General features: G+C 42.4%; 1 protein-coding gene across 1 annotated transcript in view; it reads right to left on the bottom strand.

The window, feature by feature from the left end:
• ELOVL2 (ELOVL fatty acid elongase 2) overlaps window positions 1-22,179 on the bottom strand; it is an 87,281-nt gene that overhangs the window by 5,783 nt on the left and 59,319 nt on the right. The window contains exons 4-7 of the mRNA XM_074944885.1: window positions 17,352-17,429; window positions 15,783-15,954; window positions 8,491-8,615; window positions 3,919-4,053 (exon numbers count right to left, since the gene is read on the bottom strand). Of these exons, the coding sequence (XP_074800986.1) occupies window positions 3,919-4,053; window positions 8,491-8,615; window positions 15,783-15,954; window positions 17,352-17,429 (510 nt within the window). The remainder of the gene's footprint in view (window positions 1-3,918; window positions 4,054-8,490; window positions 8,616-15,782; window positions 15,955-17,351; window positions 17,430-22,179) is intronic.

Here is a 22,179-nt window from a genome sequence, read left to right as displayed (position 1 = left end):
GTTGGCAGTATCCAGGGGAGCATAGGAAAGTGTTTTGTGACAGAAGCTGCAGGGGTGGGCAGGCGCAGAGCTGCTAATAGCTCCTGGAACATGTCCGCTTGGCACTCCATAATGTTTGAGCTGCTGCGTGGCTTCATTCTGGCATGCCACAACATTCTCCTTTCGGTCCCTTTCCTTGCTGTCCCGCCACTCCTTCAATTCATGTTTTTTGGCCGCAGAGTGCATCATGACATCACGCAGAAAGTCCTCTTTAGTTTTTCATGGCTGCTTTCTAATTCTGTGCAGCACTTCAGCTGGCAATAACAAAGAGGGAATATGGGCTCCCAAGGTCATCTCTGTGAAGCCAAAATGCAACGTTTTACAGAAGCAGTGTTTGCAACACAGAGACCACTGATTCGGTGATTTAAAACACAGCCACTATTCACATACCTGTCACTGGCTGACCCCAGGCAAGCACACATGAGCCACAAAGCCCCCAAAATGGTGAGTAACTGCAGGGGCAGGGGAAATCACTCTTCCTGGACCCTGCTGCACACTGGGCATGTGGCTCTTGGGGAGAGCCAGCACTGTGTGTGTGGGGCCTTTTAATCATTCCTGTCCCCACATTTTCCACAGGCTATATTCCTTATGGAAGATATCTTGAGGCTGAGGGTGAGCAGGGAAGCAAGGGAGGGTCTTCTCCAAGACTGTGGCTCCATGAGGGTTTTGTGGAGATCCGTGAGGCAGATTCCTGTGAAGTGAGGGAGTCAATCAACACCCTGTTCCGCTGCTCAGACTAGGCATGTGGTGGTACGCACATCATACAGACACAAGACTGCTTTCTTCAACCCTCCTGTCCCCAACAACTCGCTTCAGCAATTCCCAGAATCAAAGCCACTTACCACGGGCCTCCTCTCCTGTTTGCGCTTCACCAAGCTCCAACTGCTGTGACTGGCTAGCCTCCCCTGGGATAGAGAGGAGCTCCTGGCTGCATGCATCTCTGGCCTCCGAGTTGTCCTCTGCCTCTGGGTCCCCCCTCCCCCTCCTCATCCAAGATTTCCTCTTCCTGGCTTGGTGCACTCTTGACTGGCACATGAACCTCCGAAGTATCCACAATGGTCTTCACAGTGGAGGTAGAGTTGCTGGCAAGTATTGCATCCAGCTCTCTGTAGAACCGACAGCGCGTGGGTGCAGCACCAGAGCGGCGGTTTGCCTCTGGTGCCTTGTGGTAGGTGTTCCGCAGCTCCTTCACTGTGACCCTGCACTGCAGTGTGTCCCAGTCATGGCCTCTTTCTGTCATGGGGTATCTTAATTCCTATGGCTGGAGAACAGCTGGGACTGGACAGCCTCCTCTCCCCAAATGCTGAGGTCCAGCAGCTTGGCATTGCTTCAAGTGGGGGATCGCCTGGTGCGTGGAGCAGGCATGTCCACCTGGAAAGATGCGCTGAGACCACTGCATGTGTCACTGAGCAAACAGGAAGGGGACTTTCAACATTCCTAAGGAATTTAAGGGGCGGGGGGCTCACGGTTGGCCACCTGAGGGCAGGGCAGTAGAGTTCAAACCGATGACCAGAGAGGTGAGAACAGGCATTGTGGGACATCTCCCACAGGCCAACTGCAGCGCTGTAATCGACCAGGATGTCTACACTGGCACTGCGGTGCTGTAGCCCTGGTGCAGAAAGCTGCACGCCTCTCGTCGGGGGAGGTGGGGGTGGGGTTTGGGTTTTTTTTTTTTTTTTATAGCACCATGTGCTGCAACGGCACAGTTTCTGCACACTAAGTGGCTTGGCGGTGTGTACACCTCGGGATTGACACTGAAAAAAGCTGCTTTATTGCACAGAAACTTGCCAGTGTAGACAAGACCTAAACGTAAAGCTTCCTAAAACAGATACTGCTACTCGTTTGTGTTAAGACTGGGGAAACATGTAAAATTATATCAAAATTCTACTCTTTCTTTCTTGGAGTTTTGTACCCTGAATCAGCATATCAAAATTTAAAAATTATATGGGAAAATGTAAGGATGGGGAAAAAATAAGAAATTTCTTTCAATTCACTTCTACAGTAGGATGATATTTCCAAGCATGCATTTAAAAATGAAAGTGAAATGAAAGTAATGCCTCAAAACCTGTTCAGTATACATTGAACACTGTTTAAATTGTATGGATAGGATGTGAGACCTACTAGGGAGTTGAATTCAACTATTATCTTGCATGAAAGTCTGTCCAATTTTTTTTTATCTGATCAACTGGCTACAAGGATGTAATTTGAGACACAGCTCATTGTTGGCCCCATCTGATGCCCCATTCTTCCACGGGTATTGGATAAGGCATTTTAATATACACATCACTTACTCTGCCTGAATTTTTCTTAATTTGCAGCCATTACAACAGGGTTATCCAGTGATAAAAGGCTCATTGTATTAAAACAGCACCAAATTCAGTCTTTGAGGCTGGAACTTGCATTTTGCAGCGACTGCCTGGTATTTTTTGTTTTTTTTTTTGTTTTTTTCTTTTTTATAAGCAAGGATATATTAAGCATAACTAACTCCTTTTGGCCAAACTCTGCTCTGCTGCATGGTTGAAAATGCAGAGTACCCCCCTAACCTCAGTAGAATTGCTCTGAATTTAAAATGATTAGTGGAATTGAGGACATAATTTGGCCTCTTACATTTAACCTAGTTGGACAGAATACATTGAAAGAAGGTCTGGTTTAAATCCCAAACATCTGTTAAAAAAGTTGTGTTAACAGTTTAAAAAAAAACACAAACAAATGCAGGGGTGAAATTCTGGCCTCACTGAAATCCAATGGGAGTTTTGCCATCGATTTGAAGTGGGCCAGATTCCATGATAGATACTTAGACAATTTATCAAGGTAAATCTGACACTTTATGATTAACTGATTAATATAAATGGTTCGGTTAGGAATGCCTATATATTTTTTCTGTTTTAAAATGTATTTTGCAGTTTATTATACAGAATTCTCCATTTAATGATACTGTTTTCACGAGAATTCTCTTCTGTTCTCCATCAATAAAGTTGTACAGGGTTTTGGATATTCCTGCATATTTTCTACATCTATTCTAAATAAGTCCTACTGCTTATTTGCATGTACTTGATTTTTCTTTATATTTAAAAAAAAGGTAATAAAAAATGAAAAAAGGCACCACTCCACCCCCAATATAAAGTTTAAAAGAAAATCCATGACCGTTATTCATTACTCTTAGAATTGCCTGACATTTCATATTGCCTATTGCATCTGTATTTTTGGCTTGATAGTGCCTGCCTTCACTCTTGAGAATAAACCTTATGTTAGTAGTTCTGATGGAGTCAATGGGGCTAACTGCGCAAGGAAGGCTGGAAGGATTAGTTCTTCTAGCCTGATCCAGTGCCTGCTGAATTTGCTGAGGTCCTTCTACTGACTTCAGTTAGGCCCTTAATGCTCAAAAGTTAACACTTATTATCTGTCACTGTATTTCCTTTGCTATTTTTATTGGCAGTTGAGGACAGAAAGGAGCTTGCAGAAAGTGCTCAGAACACTGTAGAATTGGGCACTTAATGAGAAAGGAAATGGCATCTCCCTGAACTCGGGATCACTTAATTTTTGAAGGTATGTCTTTTTACATAGTTTACAACATCCATATTTCTCAACTGCTATAATAGCAAAAAAAACAAAACAAAACAAAAACAACAAACACCCACCCACCAAAACCAAAAAAATCTGGTATTTTCTTTTAATAAAATGCTACCAAAATTTGATTGTATTAAGATTTCTTATATCAGTCCATTTGGCAAAACATTCCAGATCTCTGATTGCTGGTAGCACAGTGCATGGTGGTGTAAATTCACAGAAAGCTGCACTCATCAGCAAATCAGGAGCTTGATAAATAAATATAACCTGAAATCAGACCTCAGTGTATGATTTTTACATTCCCCAACTTACCTTAATATAAAAGTTTATAAACAGAATAACCAGTGTGGCCATGTATGAAGACTGGAACATGAGACAACCAAAAGGAAATCCACATGGCTTCACAGCTGCACTAAGAGTGTGGATAATGGTGAGCAGAAACTGAATCTGTAAAAGATAGATCAGACATTTTATTTATATAAATTTAGATGAGATTATTTTTTTTGGGGGGGGGTTATTACTATTTGAGCATTTTCAGGAAAGAGGATGGTGATCATTTAATCAGGTATTTCCTATGCAATCTCCATATTATAATTTTTTTTAGTTTGTGAGTGTTATGTTGGGGGCATTGTTCTGAGGCTGTAAGAATTATTCTCATATAAGGTCTAAAGAATTAAGGGTTGGCATTTTATAGATACTTTTGAAAACACAAGTTTTCTTACAGGACTGGCTGGCAAACTGGTAGCTATTCTCTTTTAATGGGGCTGTGATGTCCCCTAGAACACTTCTTGTGCCACCTACAGCATCATCTTTAAAGCAGAACCTGAGAGAAACCTGAGGAATATCTGAGACCTGAGGAAGCCATTTCAGAAGACTGAGCTAAAAATAGAACATCCATTTTAAAGGCGAAACTAGAAGTCTGGGTCAGGTAAAGAACTGTGTGTAGGTGTAAGAAGACAGCAAATAAAGCAGAAATGAGATGGGGAGGGGAGCTGCAAAAGATCTCACTTTTCTGGATTACCAAACACGGCCTAATTAGCTGGATCATATGACCCTGTCCAACCAACTGAATTATGCGGTACTCCCTGGAACCAATGTACTGTATATAGTTTATTTAGAATGAGGCATTCTTCTGTTTTAAGTGTGTAGGAAAACAAATATTGTATGACTTGAAAAAGCTTTGCATCAGCTACTTAGACCTAAGATGCACTCCTGATTCCAAGAATACACATTTTCACAAGACCATTTTAGAGCTTTTTTTGCTAGTCTGTTCCCAAAATAAGAATAAAGAAGCCTTCTTTAAAATGCAAATGTGTAGAGAACATGCTTCTACCAGTAAGGAGCACAGCATGATATGTTTTTGAAACAGCATAATTCTTAATTCTGATGTATTAATGCTGACTACAAAGGGCACATGTCTGGATCCAGTACACAAAGCCTAAAGCAGATTTTTCTAAATCAGAGAATGTTTGTCTTGTGCTCTCGCATCTTTCTGTGATTTTGCATTTTCTTATTGTACTATGGTTACATTTCCTGCTTTGGAGAGACTTTGATGCATCTCAGTAGCTGATGCAAAGCTTTTTCAAGTCATACAATTTTAAAGCTCTATAGGAAAGTTGACTGAGCAGTATATCATTTTAATAATTAATAGCTTTTATGACTTTTTAATCAGTGGTGCATTTCCCATGATTTAGTAGTGTCCATCTTCTATGAAGAAGGCCATAAATAATGGAGGGGGGTGGTTTACGACCTATGGAGTGTCTCCTAGAATCACTACTGAATACTACCTTCCTTCACTGAGTAATATGGTGTACTGTTCATGACACAGAAGCCCATTTGTGGTTCGTTATCCTGTGTTAGCAACTCTTGGAGGCAAAGGAGGTGAGATAATAAATTTTTTATTGGACCAATTTCTGTTGGTGAGGCAGACAAGCTTTTGAGCTTATACAGACGCGCTCTGTGGAGCTCAAAAGCTTCTCTCTCTCACCAGGTAAAAAGATATTACCTCAACTATCTTGTCTGTCTAATATCCTGGGACCGACACAGCTACAACACTGTAGAAAGCAACACTTGTGAGGCCTGACATACTCATTACACCTCACACAATGGTATCATGATATTTATTTAAAAGGTAGCATGTAATGTATCATTCCAAATCTAAAATCTCACTGATACATCATTAATATTCTTGAGTAATGTATGTGGTGTGTATTAAGTGTGATGGCTATATGCTGAAACAATGACTAAAATGTGTTTAAGCCAGGTCTGGCAGGGAGAGTTGGCAAATAGGTCTGTCCTATACAAAGGAATGCTTGGTCAACAGGCAGAGAGAGTGAAGGTCCACTTACATATTAGGTAAACAAAGCTATCAAGCTAACAATCGGGTGCAGACAGTTTCTAGAAGGAAAGAGAAACTTTATCTGAGCTATATGGACGGGGTCTGAACCTCAAGTGACAAGCAATTGAATCAACTGATTAATAATACAGTAATGTATACAAAGTTCATCAAATAAGCAGTTTTATGAAAGCCTATGACACACTGGTGCTTAATATATTTATATATATTAACACTAGGGAATTATGGATACTCCTTGATATTAGACTTCACATTTGTGCCCAATCAAAGGGAGAAACAGGTCTCTGCCAGACAGGTGGGATCAGCAGAGCTATTTACCTGTCTCCTATGTAAATTTAAGAATTGTAGAATCAAAACAATGGAAACTCTACTTCGTCCTGCCTCTTGAAACTAGGTCATTGAACTTTGGAAGATCTAAGCAAAGACCGAAACCATCTTTGACATCCATCGCTAGACAGACCCAAGCTCTCTTGCAAGCTGATTAGAAATGGATCCTTTGACCAGCAGGGTGGTGAATTTCTGGGAACTGAATATAGGTGAGAGAGCTGCTTAGGCAAAGATCTTTCACCTAGGGAGACTACATCTTGTACTTCTGTGGAAAGTCCTGACTGAGGAAAAGTCAGCCATGGCTGGGAAGGAGGACAGTTTGGTGAGATCAACCATCTTGAACAAAGTCTATACCTAACTAAACTAAGTTCTAGAGTTTTAGATGCATGTTTTCACTATTATTTGCATGTAACCATTTAGATCTGTTTTATTTTTACTATAAACCAATTCAGTGATTTGTTTGATGGGAAGGGTTATTTACCCCAGTTAAATTAATCTACAATGAGCTTTTGTCTGTCTTAAAGGATCAACTAACCTTATTTCTCTGAGTGGTTCTGGAGAGGGCCAGACACTAAAGGGTACATGGTTTTGGGAAAATACGGAGTGTGTTGGGGTCAGTCTGCTAGTAGTAACCAAGGCTGGTGGAAGCCATGGTGAGACTGTTGTGCTGCAGGCTGGCTGCGAGAGTCAGAGTTGCTGATCCACGCATGTATGGCACACAGACGCTTAAGATGTGACCTGCATGCTTGTATGCTGGCTGCTGTCATCGAGGTTGTGAGGCACAACAGTAGGGCATTTCAGGCACCCAGGGTTACAGGACAGGTGGTGATACGGCCTCACACTGGTCTTAATTGTGCCCCCAAACATGACACTGTCAAAGTATACTGCATGGCACTATTGCTACATTTGAATCTTTACTGGCTCAATCCTGGAAAGTACTGCACACAGTGAACTTCTATTGATAGCAAGAATCAGGCCCATTGTATTTACTTGCAAATGAATCCTAAGATTTTTACCCTTAAACAAATACAGAATAGAGGCCAGATTTTCTTTTAAATGAAAGAAGAGATTGGCGGCCAGAAAAAGTATGCAAATCTTTCTTTTATGCTGACAAGTTAGAGTCCACTTTTAAAAAGCTTGGCTCCGACAGTAATCCTACAAGGTTAAAACAATTAAAATCAGAATTAAACCATAAGTAGAATCAATGTGCTATGTTAAAAACAACAACAACAACAAACTTGGAATGAAAATGGCTGTTAAGGTAGGTGCAAAACTCAATTTCACATCCTTAGCCTTAATAGTAAGGTTTTGTATCTCTTATGTCAAGTTAATATGTCTGCCTTTTTGCATTTATGAACATGCTTCACTTAAAGAATGGTTCTTCTCTTAAAAGTTACTCTCTAAAAATGGCACAAGGGGAGGAGGGCACATTGACTGTTTCTCAGTGATGCCAAATAGTATCTGAAAACTTCACAAGTAAAAGGATGTTTGTTCGTGTGTGTGTGTGTATGTGTTTAACTTCTGTTAGTACAGACAGGTCAAGCTGGATTCTCACTGGCTCATGTATCGCCAACAACAAGGATTCTACAGTAGAACCTAGTTAACAATTCTAGTGGTCTTGTGTGAGCCAGAGCTGTATTGACTTTGCAGCTCTAACGGGAATAAAAAGCAATAAAAACATCATCAGTGAAGTAAGCAGCTGTAACTGAATAAACTGAGGGAGTAAGTCTAATGTATGTAGTTATTTTGCAGAGAAGAACCACACTTTAAAAGCCACAGTAATTGGATATTCTATCCTCATGCTTAAATAACTTGCTAAGTACTTCAGTCCTGTTTCACTCTGAGTTCAGATGAATTAAGATAGTATTGAATAAACATATTCCTTATGAAAATTGGCTCCGTAGATCCTGTTCAGATCTTGATCCACATTAAGTTTATTCTAGTGTTTGAGGCTGAATTTGGATTTGACAGCACAATTTGAATTTGATCATACTGAACCCCTATGAGGTTTTTTCCACAAGATTTCTGCTTTTGGATCCGATCTGAAAACAAAGACTTTGGGGTTGAATTTGGGTACAGGAATTTGAATCAGAGGTCCTTCCTCTGCCACATTTCAAAAGATTTATATTCAAGGTTACTGTTTTATGCCACCTCTTTGGACAAAAAACATCTATTCGAAGTAAAGAGAAAGTGAAATGTACCAGTTGTGCCTGAGTGAGGTATTTCTTCCACCACAGATACTTGCGCATGGAAGGAATGACAGAAAATCCATAGTAGGAGTACATGAGAACATGGATAAAACTATTCAAGGTGGGTCCAAAGAAACCTGTAAGAATCCAACAAAGAAAACATTTTATTCAGTGGTATCACTGGGGGTGGGGTGAAGGACTTTCTACCAGGAAACATGTTCTTACAATTTACAGGGAGGGACTTTTACTGATCACTAGCATTCTACCACTGCATCTAGTAATAATCCTCTGTACCTTTTTCTTTTTCTTTTCTCACTTCTGGTCTTGGACTTGCACTGGATTCAACACTAGGGATTGCTCACCTTCCCTTCCCCCCTCCCACCACCACCACAAAAAAGTCTTACTGTGACACGTTCCATTGGTACCAGCTAGCAAAGGGTTCACTCTTCTTTGCAAGCAACTCCTGTCTCAGACATGGCACACACAGTGCTTTCATTATAGTTATCCATGAAGTCTAGCATGTGCTATCTGTACTAAAAGCCTGTAATTTATCGATACTCATAATCATTGTGGGATGTGTGTACGGGGAATAGTTAAGGAACAATGTAACTATACTGAAAATTACACCCTTATGGTCTTGGAATGAAAGTGGTTTACAAGGAGAATGTCTCAGTGATGACCAGTTTAAGCAGGAGGGAATTGTCACCGCTGTTCCCTCTAAGCTGTGCGTGTGAGCACACACACACAGATCCTAAACCCCGTGCGCACGGCGAAACACCACATGCACAAAAATTTACACAGAAGCACAACAATTTGCACAGAAGAAATTTTTTGCACACACGGCCTGTCAAAAATTAGAGGGACCATTGGTTGTCACCCCTCCCAGGCTAATATGTAATGCATTGCTTCATTGTCCATTGTTGCACCAACACAGAAAAGTCAATGGAAACCATCAAAGATAAACTATAAACATTGAAAGCACTTGGAAGTGAAAAGGAACAATGTGACAGCCTGGGGATCACACTTTCTGTGAATAAAAACTGATTGAGTATATCACAGGATGGAGAAAGATATGCTGGATCCACTCGCTGAGGAGGTACCTTTATGAGTGGGGGTGCTTCATGAAAGATTGGGTCCGTGGCTCTTTGGAGCTAGCAAGCGTTGCAAAAGACTGAACTTTGGGGTGAGAATTGACTCTATTAAATAGTAAAGGGGACTATTAATAAATGTAGGCCCTAGTTTGTATTTTATGATTTTGTGATGTATGTAACCATTTGTTTACATGGCTTACACTTGCTTCTGATTGAATCTCTATTCTTTCTTAAACCAGTTTCCTTTTGTTTTACTGTAACTGAACTCAAGTGCTGTTCTTGGTACAGAAGCAGTGATCTTACCCAAATGGGTAAATTGGGGCACACTGCTCCTTTGAGAATGGAGGCTCTGGGATTTCTGGGGGTATCCAGTGACCAGGGGCTGGTTACCACAGGTGGACACTTTGAAGGGACTCAGAGGCTGGGGTACATCTATTGTCAACCTGCAGGGCTGGTATAGAGGAGAGTGCTAGAGTGGCTGACAGGCTGGTTGTGTTGGGGAGCTAATGCCTAGCTGGCATAGGCAAGTCTCCCTCATGCGGGAGGTGAGTGGGAACAAGGTGACACTCGGCCATGGGTGTCCTGAGAAGTGCCTCATACACCCAGCTCTTCTTCTTTCCTTAGTTTCTTTTTATTTGATGTCATAGGCTGTATATTTTACTCTGTGCTTCCTCTCTCCCTTCTTCCTTTTTATTTTCTAGATTGTAGGCCATCCCTTCTTTGTTCTAAAAATCCTTTGTCTGTCTTGTCATTCTAAGCTCTAAACACTCGCTATTTTAGATTATTATGTTGTAATAAACAGCAGCCTAATGCCCCGGGAAGATAAAAGAATATGCACAACTCCCATTACTAAACACAGCTGTGAGAGCTTTACTCTGTGTCTGACTACAATTCATGTACTCGGGCAAATTCTGTTGCCTTAATTGAGGAAAAACTTTCATTGACTTCAGTGAGTGTTTTTTGCTTGCTTAAGGAGTGCAGAATTTGGGTCTAAACAATATTTCACCATTACAATCAATTGCAGTAACTGAATATTATTCTATCATTCTGTATGATGTGGATAAATTTACCGTGTACACTTTTGCCGAGATAGTTGATCGGGAAGTAGCAATATTGCTGAGTTACATGTGTTCATTCTGTTAGTAGAATGTTCAGCAGCTACAGAACAAGTTAACATTTGGTCAGAGATCAAATCGGTCTGATTCTTGTGACACAAGGCCCTCTCAGTGCCTACTGGCCACGGGTGCAGGGGCTACATAGGGTTTTACAGGAATTCCTTAGTCATGTATGCGCATAATAATTCACTAAAGGATGACACGTAAGATCTTCACCGCGAGCCAGTAGCCCACTTGTTGATGTAATCGTTGCAAAATGCATGTAGGAGTAATATTTAAGGACTTATGTCTCTATACTGAAAATTGTGTTTTTAAGGTCTTGGAGTTAAGGCAAGTCTCCAGGAGGTGACATGCATCGGACATGTTCCTTTCAGCGAGGCGGTAACAGACACTCGCCTCCCTGTCTGGTGATGAGTGTATTGTCTACCTCACAATGGAGACCTATTTGCTGACTGAGGGCTTGTCTGAGGGATGTAACTTGCGTTGCTCCGGGGGGTGTCCTGTTCACATCCCTGAGCGACGCAAGTTACAGTGACCTAAGCAGCGTCCACACCGCACTATGTCAGCGGCAGACGCTCTCCTACCAACATAGCTTCCACCTCTTGTGGCGGTGGAGTAATTATGCCGACAGAAGAGCCCTCTCCCGTTGGCATCGCATGTCACCAGACACGCTACAGCAGCCCAGCTGCACCCACGTAGCATGGTAGTATAGACTTGCCTTGAGCTTAGGTTCCAGGTGTAAGTTGTAAAATCTACAAGACAGAATTTACAGGAAGAAACAAAGTACCAGTAGGTGTCCTGTTTATGAATGAAAACAAAGGATGTGACTTGGATATCTTGGGAAGCAAAGAACACACTGGGTCCTTCACCTAAGAGACCTGCTGCGCTGATACATTGATATCTATGTAAGCAGGGTCTCAATGAGCTGTCCCCTGACATCCAATGATGAACTGGGGGAAACAACTTGAGGAGCAGACCACATTTGCATTGACACACTCACTCTGCCTAGGTATTCAGCAGACAGCTGCTTTGCTAAAGTGATCAAGTTTGGCTGGTTTGGGGTTACAATTCACTTTACTCATACAATAAGGATAATACTAAAGGGCAGCAGAACTGTACTTCGCATGCCCTGATTAAGGGGGTCACCCTAAACTGAAACTCACTTGCTAAGCAGGGGCTAAGGATGTCAAATCCCAGTGAAAATGAGATGGGGGTGGGATGGGTGTTCCTATCTGATGGTACAGATTCTGCCTAAAAAATCCTAGACACCTTTTGAGCCTCTCCTCTTCAGGGTCTAAGGACAGAGCTGATTGGACTCAACTGAGAGTCCTTGTTTCTGTGCAGTAGTTACTAGAGTTGAAATCACTAATGAGCAGATCTAGGGGCTAAGCCTTAGACCTGGTGTGGAGACAGTGTTGCAATGAAAGATAATGGAGAGAGAGAGCAACTGAGTTCCCCCTACTCGGTAAGATCACTAAGAGCTGGGTTTTGTGGTGGACCCTCAGAATGCAACACTGCAGAGGTAGTGAATGGCAAGTATCAGCAAAGACAGCAGCAGCAGAGGTGGGAGTGAGTGGCCAGTGGTGGCAGAGATAACAGTAGCTGACCAAAGACAACCAATTGTGAGCGGAGTGCAGTAGAGGACAAGGGGAGTAGTGTATTAAAGGGACATTTGTTTCCTGTAAGGTGGGAAACTGAGGAAAAGGACATGACCCAGCATACTGCAGGTGGGTGTTTGCTTAGGGTTAGATGCTTTCAGATTGTGGTTGCTGTGTTTTCCCAAATGAATGTGGAGTTGCCGTTCCCTTTTTAATAAATTTTTTCTTTTGTTACACACAGACTTGGCATTTGTGAGTGGGGAAGTACTGCCTCTTAGGTGGGGTGGTTAGTTTTTCCAGGTTACTGGGTGGGGGCTTGAGCATGGTTCTGTTTTGTACTGGTAAGAGGAACCCCCCTATATGTTAAACCTTGTCTTGTTGCACACTCCATCTGGCAGAAAAGTTACAGCAAAGCACTGTGGGTTAAGCGGAGAGGGGATCTCAGCTGGAAGAGTTAAGCAGTGAATCTGAATATGGTGAGTGTCCAGTGGAATGGGCTAGACATTCCAGGGAGATGCTTGGGGTGGGGGTGGGGGGGCTCAAGGGTTGCAATGTGCCCCGTGTGAACCTGTAAAGAGACAGCAGAGCCTGTGAGGCTTAGAGGCAAGTGCTTGTGTTGCATGTGGCCGGTGGAGCTGGGGAGCTGACTCCAGCAGGCACGGACAAGGCATCCTCACGTGAGGGGCAGGTGGAAGCAAGGTGCCTCAAAACCCAGGGTAGCCCGGGAAGCATCACCATTCTCCTCTGTGTTGCAATTATGCTGCTGTAAAAGTGAACAGAGTGGAGAATCAGGTCCTATGCGTTAGCCATAGAAGAGAGCACAGAAGCTGGCACGGCCATTGCCTCGCCCATGAGCAGTCCTTGATACCTGTACAAAGCATGTGTAAATCACTGCCAAATCACAATTCTCCACAGGGTCTGTGGGAGCATTTTACACCTACTTCAAACAATCAAAGTGACTGCACTAGGCAATGGAGATTTGGGTCCTACACTATTAAAAATAAGAACTTATTACACATTACTTTAAAAATAGAGCTGCTGAATTTTGTATAGGTTGAGATAACTTCTTTTCTGAGGGATGTGGGAACCAACGCTTAAAAACTAAGTTTAAAACATTAATTTTCTTTTCAATTTAGATGACAAGGCTACAGAAAAAATTCACTCAATTTACCCACTAACAAGAACGTACTTGATTTGATGCTAGAAATAATTCTCCACTTTCAACTCTAATCCAGAATGCAGAGAGAGCAGTCTAACTATCACTATTTCCCTTGGGTATGGGAGGAGACAGTGACAATTTCCAGTCAAGATGAACATGATCTGATAATAGCAGATATATTCCACAACAATAATTATTATACCTGACTTTTGATGTGCAGTGAGCTAGAGAAGGCCAATTTTCTGTCACAAAGACGTCTGGTTTCACTTGGATAAAATGCACATTACTCTGCATCACTGTGACTTCCTACCAACTATGCAGTCACATTTCAGGTCTTCAAAATAGGACTTTAAAACAAGCTAAACTCATGAATGTAGGGTCTGTGATTCAAAGAGAGGAATGTTTTTAAGAGACAGTGAATGTATCAGGGCATGGCTACAGTGGAAACTTCAAAGCGCTGCCATGGGAACACTCCTGCAGCAGCGCTTTGAAGTGCGAGCGCGGTCGTGCTTGTTTTGTTGATGATTGTTCACGCTCCTGAGCCAGCAAGTTAGAGCGCTATAAAATGTAAGTGTAGACAAGCCTTCACATTTACACTGCCAAGTACAGGGTGTACTCTGATACTGATTTCTCATCAGTTTTACAACAGTGTGACTCCATTGCACTTCAGTAGAGTTAATTCTGATTTACTTTTGTATAAGTGAGAGCAGACTTAGTCCCCTTCTCTCCTAACAGTCCAGACCTCATATGAAGTTAAGACTGAATCCTCTTCCCATAGAAATGGATGGGAATTTTTGCTACTGACTTCAAGGGGAGCAGGATCAGGCCCTTACCTATTCAAAACGAGGATTTGAGAATATGATAGTTCTTGACTTGTCAAAGTTTGGGTGACAAATGCAATTATGATTCCTCAGTAGTGTGTGAAGTTGAAAAGTTAAATAACTTTTTAAAATATTCACAAGAAATAGGAACACTTGACAGGGAAGCATAAACCTTCACTAAGGTAATAGGTAACCGCAGCTCCTCATCGGCAAACAAACTGGGCTTTGCCTACCCTGGATGGAGTTTGAATATTCTCTTTATTGCTATATAGTGGTTTTGAGTACGCTATCTTTTTTTTTTCAGTTTGGCCTGCGTACTTCTAAATGTTTTCAAATCAGTTATGCTGGTCACAGATGCTTAGTTACGCATTTATAAATGAAAGATCTTGCTAGTGCAAGAAGGCAAAAATTCATAAGCATTTGAATGTTGTGCTATACAGCAGGGGTGAAATTCCCATTGACTTCATTATTTTGCCTTAAATATCTTATGGGACAGATTCTTCTCTCAATTATACTATTTGAGGGAGATACACTTGCATAAAACTGGTTTGAGGAGAATCGGGTCCTATCTATCAGTCTAGGCACTTTATACTGTGCTCATTACTAGGGCACCGGGTCTGTCACAGATTCTGTGACTTTCCATGACTTCTGCAGTGGCCAGTGTGGCTGAGCTCTGTGCCGCCCAGGCAGCTGGCTCCAGAGCCAGCTACTTGGGCGACCCTGGGAACAGCCATACCAGCAATTGCTGGAGTGGCCCCAGGGCCAGCCATACCAGCTGCTGCTCAGGAGGCCCTGGGCAGCTGATCCTAGGGACCACCTGAGCAGTGGTCCCGGGGGCAGCCAGAGCAGTCGCTGCTCGGCAGCCCTTAGCAGTGGTCCTAGGGCAGCCTCTGACAGCTGGTGCCGCTGGCCCCAGCCCCCTGCCCAAGCAGCACCTTCCTGGCCCCCCCAGCAGCGGTCCTTGGGGTGGCCAGAGCAGCCGCTGCTCAGCAGCCCCCGTCAGCTGGTGCCGCTTGCCCCAGGGTGCCCCCCCAATCAGTGGACCCCTGCAGCAGTGGTCTCCTAGGGAACCCCCCTAAGCAGTGCCTCCCCAGCAATGCCCCCCCCCGCCAAGATTTAGTCACGGGTATTTATAGTATAAGTCACGGACAAGTTACAGGCCATGAATTTTGTTTCTTGCCTGTGACCTGTCCAGGTCTTTTACTAAAAATACCTGTGACTAAATTGTAGCCTTATTCGTCACTGTAGTATCTGAGCATGGAGCAATAGTTTGGTGGCCTGGTAGTCTGTGATCCTGAGCACTCACAGTTCTTTTTTATTTCAATAGGAGCGGCAGGTGCTCAGCACCTCTGAAAATAAGCCCATGTGACTCTATACTCACCTTGACTTTTATAGGGATTTGTGAATAATTCTGCAGATAGCTATTATTACTATTAACGTGATTGACATGCATAGCTGTGTGCAAATTCCCTACATCTACCCCCTTAACATACTGATGAGAAAATGATAGAACCACTTACTTTGTCCACAAGGGATCCAGTTCAGAACACACCACCAGATGTTAAACATAGTGGCATGATGATATACATGAAGGAAAGTAATTTGACTGTTTTTCTTCCTCAGTACAAAGAAAATAGTGTCCATGAATTCAATTACTTTGGAAAAATAATACCACCACAACACCTTGGCCACCTGTATGAGCAAGAGAAAGAGAGAGAAAGGTCTGTCCGTAAAGGGCTAAATTCTGCTACCCTTAATCAGTCCTTGCTCTCACAAAATTCCCACTGAAGTCATTTTCCCATTGATGAAAGATGGCAGGATTTGGCCAAAAGTTTCTTATTCCCTAAGTACACTTAGCCCTCTAATCTGTTTTGCATGTAATGAAGATTTTTCTGAACAGATGTCAGTTAAAAATACCTTCTGATCTAAACTTCCACAGTAAGGCTTTCTAATTGCTCTTCATCTGTATCAAAAAGTTACAATAGCCTTTTCCTAGGGGGCTTTACAGGCAGATACTGGAGTGGGAAGAATGTGAAGCACAATGAACGAGTGGGATACTTGAACAGCAGCCGACTTGGGGACCGTTGCTATTGGAATACTTTTCAAACATGATCTGAAAAAAAAGACTAAATATTTTAAATGTGTTGTAATATACAAGTTCTCAAAAGAGTAGTGAAAGTAGGCAGTCAGCATAATCCATTATCAAAGCCCCCTGGACACAGTGGAGCAGATCCTCCATAGGGAGGTATGCCAATTAATAATATCTTAATTTCACAGGACCCTTAAAGCAGGGTATGGCAGTGAGATTCACAGAGGCTATAAAACAAGGGGGAGCAAAAAAAATTTTAAAGTAGTAGTATCTCCCAGTGAGGAACAGGAAAAACATCATATAGGTGGGAAAATGTGTCTGAGTGACCCTTGCGAGCCAAAATGTGGAAAGTCCTAGAGAAGGAGAAAGGGGGCCAAAATGGAGGAATGGAGTGAGTGTTGGGGTGAAAAGGAAGAGTGGTTAATCATATCAGGTGAGAGAGTTCATGGAGAATTTGGAACAGTAGAAGGACAAAACTTTGAATTTTTAAGGTGCGTAATAAAGAGTCAAGGCTACAGATGAGCCGAAGATGCAAAATCTGGATCCAAGCATTCCCGGAGTTCAGGTTGGTTCAGGCACTGGTTTGGACCCATAAGAACCCAAATTTGCTTGGACAATTTCACCATAGGTTTTTAATTAAAGGATTTATGTTTTCCATAGAAAACATTTCCATTTTGTATTGGCACCTGTTCTGATAATTAATGATGCAAGGCCAGATGAGACAGAAATATTGGAAATAAACTTTTGTAAAAGCCTTTCCAGAACAAAAATATACTTCTCACATTGTTCTCTACCCTATAGAGGGGAATGAGGACACATCCAATCTGGATCAGCACATACATATCCCACTGTGTAACAAACAGAAATAAAAATATTTGTTTTAAAAAAATCCTAATGCCTAAAATCTAAATAGGCCAGTGATGCAAGGGAATAGCACCCAAGCCTATAGAGAAATAGACCACAACATCTTTTAGTTACTGAGTTGCTGTTTCTGCCTCACCCGGATATCAGCTTCTCCTGCGCTGGCAAGGTTCTGACACTGTAAGTTATAGCCTCCTTCCCAACTGGAGAGAATAAGCTGGAACAAAACAGACAGAAAATCACTCAACAAAAGTGTTCATTCATATTCCTCTGTGCTTCTGCTCAGCATTGCAGTGGAAATGGCACAGAATTTGGGCCACTGCCGATTCATCCCACGAACAGATGCTATTAAAATAGTCTATTTCCATATATCAGAATAGGGTTCTGTTCTGGAATTAAAAGGTTAGAAGGTGGTGATGGAAATACACAATGCAACAAACCTGGCCTTTCTCATTTTGCTGGACTTGAAACTTCAAACCTATCATAGATAGGCTGTCATTTCTAACAGTGCTGCTCAACCTGCAGCTCTTTAGGAAGTCATGTGCATCTTTTGTAGAGATCCTATGTTTTGAGTAGACCTGTTCTATCTGACACACGCAGGGCAGCAGGAGAAGTGCTAAACAGATTATTGGTGCAGCCAATATCTTTCCATGTTCCTCCAAATAAACTGAAAGTGTATTTGGGCTGGGGAAGGAAGGAGAGAATATATGTTTTCCCATATCATTTATTTATATATATAATCTCCCAGGAGATGAGAGTACATATTGTACTAATGAAGTGGCAAAGAGTCTTAAAATAATTCCATAGGAGTATCCTGATGCTGCATTAAAGTGTCACGTGAATATGTGATGAGTTAACACCATGCAACGCTACAAAACAAATGTAGCAATGCAAAGGGTGTCGCTGTGATTATTTTGTGGGTCTCTGGAAGTCCACACAGGGGAAAGTAAGCACAGCTCTTTCAGAATCAAAGACCAATGGGGGTGACTAGACAAATCCACTCAGGCTGTAACACCTCCAGGGAGGTACAGCCACCTGTAGAGGCTTGCATGTACTGGGTCAAACTGGATTCTCTGGAGACTATCAAACAAAGGACTTTTGGATCAATAGCCTGAATTTAAACTGATTTAAGGCCTTCTTTCTGTTCCAGAAAATGGTCAGAACCACCTGTCAAAAGGAGAGGGTCCAATTCTTGTGGAAGGATTAGAAGGACTGTCACGGACCAGACCCCTTGTTAGATTTACTGGGGTGATCTCTGTTAAGCTTATTAGCATGCATGTAGGGTCTTCTATTCTTACTATGTTTGCTCTGTAAAACTTTCATCTTAAGAATAAATGTACTTGTGTGGTAATTTATAACTGTGGGCAACTGTGCTGTTTATAGCCTCTGAGGAGAAAGCAAAGTGCAAACACACAAACATGTTTAGGTGGTTTGGCTTGCTGGGGAACTCGCAGTGTTGGCAAGGAACTATGCAGTCTGGAAAAACCTTGCTCAGTGGAGAGAGAGTCTCGGGTCTGAATCCAAGAGAGGTGATGGCTGAGGAACCAGAAACCTAGAGAGGGTGTCCTTACTGTACTGCAGAGGGGGGATACCGGTGTGGTTGCCCTGACTTGTGACACAGTCTACAAAATCTGGCCCTTGGAAAAGCATCTCTGGTTTTATTTATATATGTATTTGGAGGAGGGGAGGAAGGATGAGAAAAACACAGTAGCTTGTCTCCTAAAGGATTGTTTTTCTTCTTTCTGAAGAGCGAGCTGAGGTAAAGTCTGCGTCTTGATGCATGTTGCCATTTACTGAAGGTCATCTCTGCCTTTGATCAGCTTTAGGTGCTGTTCAGGAACCACCGTTCCTGTACTCCAGTAGGTCGTGCAATGACAAGAACTGCTGAGTACTGTATTGACTTTTGCTGCCACACCTGACCTTGACATGCCCCATGAGAAACCCTCTACTCAATGATTGCCAGTCTCTCTTTTCCCCACCACAGAAGGCTTAAGACAATGTTTCCTACAGTGTGTATACATACAAGTGTATCATACTTATTAAACAGAAATACACATACTGTGCAGCAAACCTACAGTGGTTTCATAGTTTACAAATTTAGTTTGCCATTGAAGTTTAAATAGCTATTCTATCTGCAACCCAAAGGTTGTCTGTGGATGAAATCATTGCTATTCCCATTGGACATTCAAGCAACTGTGCCTTAATGTCGTCTTCAATCAATATGCAAAGAAACAAGATATCTCAACCTTTTAGCTGTACTGTTCCATGATGTTCAGTCAGAACAGATCTTTGTGTGGAGAGTGAGAATGGGTCACTTAACATCCTTCTGTAAAGAGTTGTTAGTTTGTGAAAATGTCCTTTTAAACTGCTTGTTTCATCATAACGCGCCCATTTATGCATGAGAAACGCAAGTGGCTCGTTCTGTGTACCTTACAGGGGGGTTAAAAAAATACTGGAAAACATAAGGGGAAAAAGAGATGTCTTCATTCTCTGGCAAACCCTTCATTTACATTTCTTGGCTCTGCAGGCCAGTGTTCTGTATGCTACAGTTTATCCCTGAAGCAGAATAGGTGGAGCCCCAAGTTCTTCTACAAGGTACTGTTGTTTCCAGTACAGAACTGTAAAAATGCCTAATTGAAGAAAACAAACCTTAGACGTTACACTACATTCACCTTCTATCTGAGAATCTAAGTTCACAACAGCTCCGGAAGGCAGATGATGCAATAGACCAAAAGGGAGATTAGTTCCTTGATTTTCAGAGGTGGCAATGAAAGACATTGGCTTAGGATAGATGGAAATGTCTTTCTTTACTCGCAGGACCCAACAGCTAAGCAGCTTGCTACTTTTTCCCCAATTAAAGCATTTCTGCTTTAACTCAAGTGATTGGGGCTTGTCCTCCTTAAGCCACAGGTTTCATCCTCATTGTCCGCTGTGTCTGTGGTCACAGTTATGAGGTCACATTTCATTATCCTGAGTCCCTGCAGGTCCCATTGATTTCACCTCTGAAAATCAGTCCACAAATGACTTGTCTATGGTCAAAGGGAAGTCTGTGGCAGAGCATGGAATGGAACGCAAATTGATTGACTTCTGGTCCTTGGCTTAGCCACAAACAAGCCCATCTTTTCACCTGAAAAAGCGAAAAGCACTCTCTACTGTTTTGGTTCAGGCAAACTGAACTTTTAAATCTCTTAAGGATACTCTCAGCTGTCTTAGTTCACACTTTTAGGATATTTTATTTTAAAGAGAGAGAATGGCTTTCTAAAATTATTATAAAATTTATTGAAATATCTTAATGACCTGTCAGTGAAACCAGAGTGTCCCCTGCTCCACCAACACCTTTTTGAGTTAACTAAAGCCTCCAGCAGAGTTTGCAACCCAGGCAGTGCCACCTTATGCTTTGGCTGTGAAACTCAGAGAGGGGAACTAATCCAGTTGCGTTGTTCAAACTGAGTGAAGTTCAAATGTAAACCAGTGCCATTAATGGTGAAAATTAAATTTAGAATTATTTCAGTTTTAATATATCTAAAGCACTGGCAAATAGAATAGGACATATATTTTTTTATAAATACATATGGAAAGAAGTCTCATGCTGTCCCTTTAATTTTAAAATGTTAGGTGCCTACAGCCAAAACAAGCCTTAGAGCATCTGCGGTGCTGCAAGGATGGGTATTAGAGAAGTGGATTTATGAAGTGACAATAATTAAATACTTTTCCAGGTCAGTATTGTGTTTAAAAAAAAGGGGGGGGGGGCGAGAGAGAAGATTTCCCCCGCTCCTTTAGAACAGTCCAAATACCACTGGTTTTGTTTACAATGTGTGCTACAGGTCACTAAAACGGGCAGAATGGGACCATTGCCTAGAATATTCATCTGGAGAACTCTTTGCAAATGCCTGGTGCAGCTGAGGTCACACAACATGCTCTGCCAAAGAGCTTCAGTTCCCACTTCTTGCATTCTACCATGAACCTCCAGGATGTGTGTTCTCTGGCCTGCGTGTACTCACTTCCTCTCCTGTGGAAGAGAGGGTGGAAAACGACCCCCAGGTCTCAACAGGTTTATTCAACCTGTGGCTTTGCATTTTCCCCTTAAAGTGGAGGGGCTGGCGGCACCATAGAAAAAGCAGGGGCATTTTCAGCACAGCTGTGATTGGGCCACAATCTGTGGGAAAACTAATACCAATAGAAGACCTTTGACCCACCCTCTACTGCAGCGTTCCTCTCTCCCATCACAGCACTCTGCCCTGGCATGCTGCTACTGGCTGGCTTTCCACCACCTTCCTGATCCCACCCCCTCCTGGATTTTGTGCTAAACAGTACGGGGGAGTTGCAATACAAAATGGATAGTAAATTAGAGTCCTCTGAACAGCGAATTTACTGCACTGAACAGAGGTTCCCTAACTCACCAATTGTCCCCCCTGCTACGCATCACTTTGACCATGCAGAGCTGAGCTCCCCATGGCATTTGGCAGAGGCAATTACTTGGTGCGGGAGGGATGCTAGTGCCTAGTTGCTTTTCTGTCCAGCCTCGCTCAATGCCCTTCCTAACAGTTTCCCATAGCTTTGCCTTTCTCTGCAAAGCAGAGGGGAGCATAGGAGCCTGAATGGGTACTTCTGTTTTTTGCATAGGCAAGAAAGTCTTACTAACAAGCTTTCTTAGATCAGCTGATTAGTCATTACCTTGTCATTTCAGACATGCTGGAAGAACCTCAGTTTGTCATCTTGCCCTTGACTGGCAACAGATACAGAACTGGAGTAATAGGATCTCATTTGAGCAAAGCATTTTGAATAGGATATCACTTTACTGACTGTGACATTAGGAGTTCCAGTAAGGAATGTCTTCGGCTGGGTCAAATAAATGCAACCAGCTTTGCTAAAAGCTTCAACCACTAATATTGCTAATGAAAACAAGAAGGAAGGAAGCATTGCTATTGCTCATAATAGTTGTTTTTCTCAGCCTCTCCCTCCCCCAG

The sequence above is a fragment of the Natator depressus genome, chromosome 2 (assembly GCF_965152275.1).
Source record: "Natator depressus isolate rNatDep1 chromosome 2, rNatDep2.hap1, whole genome shotgun sequence".
NCBI lineage: Eukaryota > Metazoa > Chordata > Testudines > Cheloniidae > Natator > Natator depressus.
The sequence above is the reverse complement of the archived record's forward strand: the minus strand, read 5'-3'. Positions and strand labels throughout refer to the sequence as shown.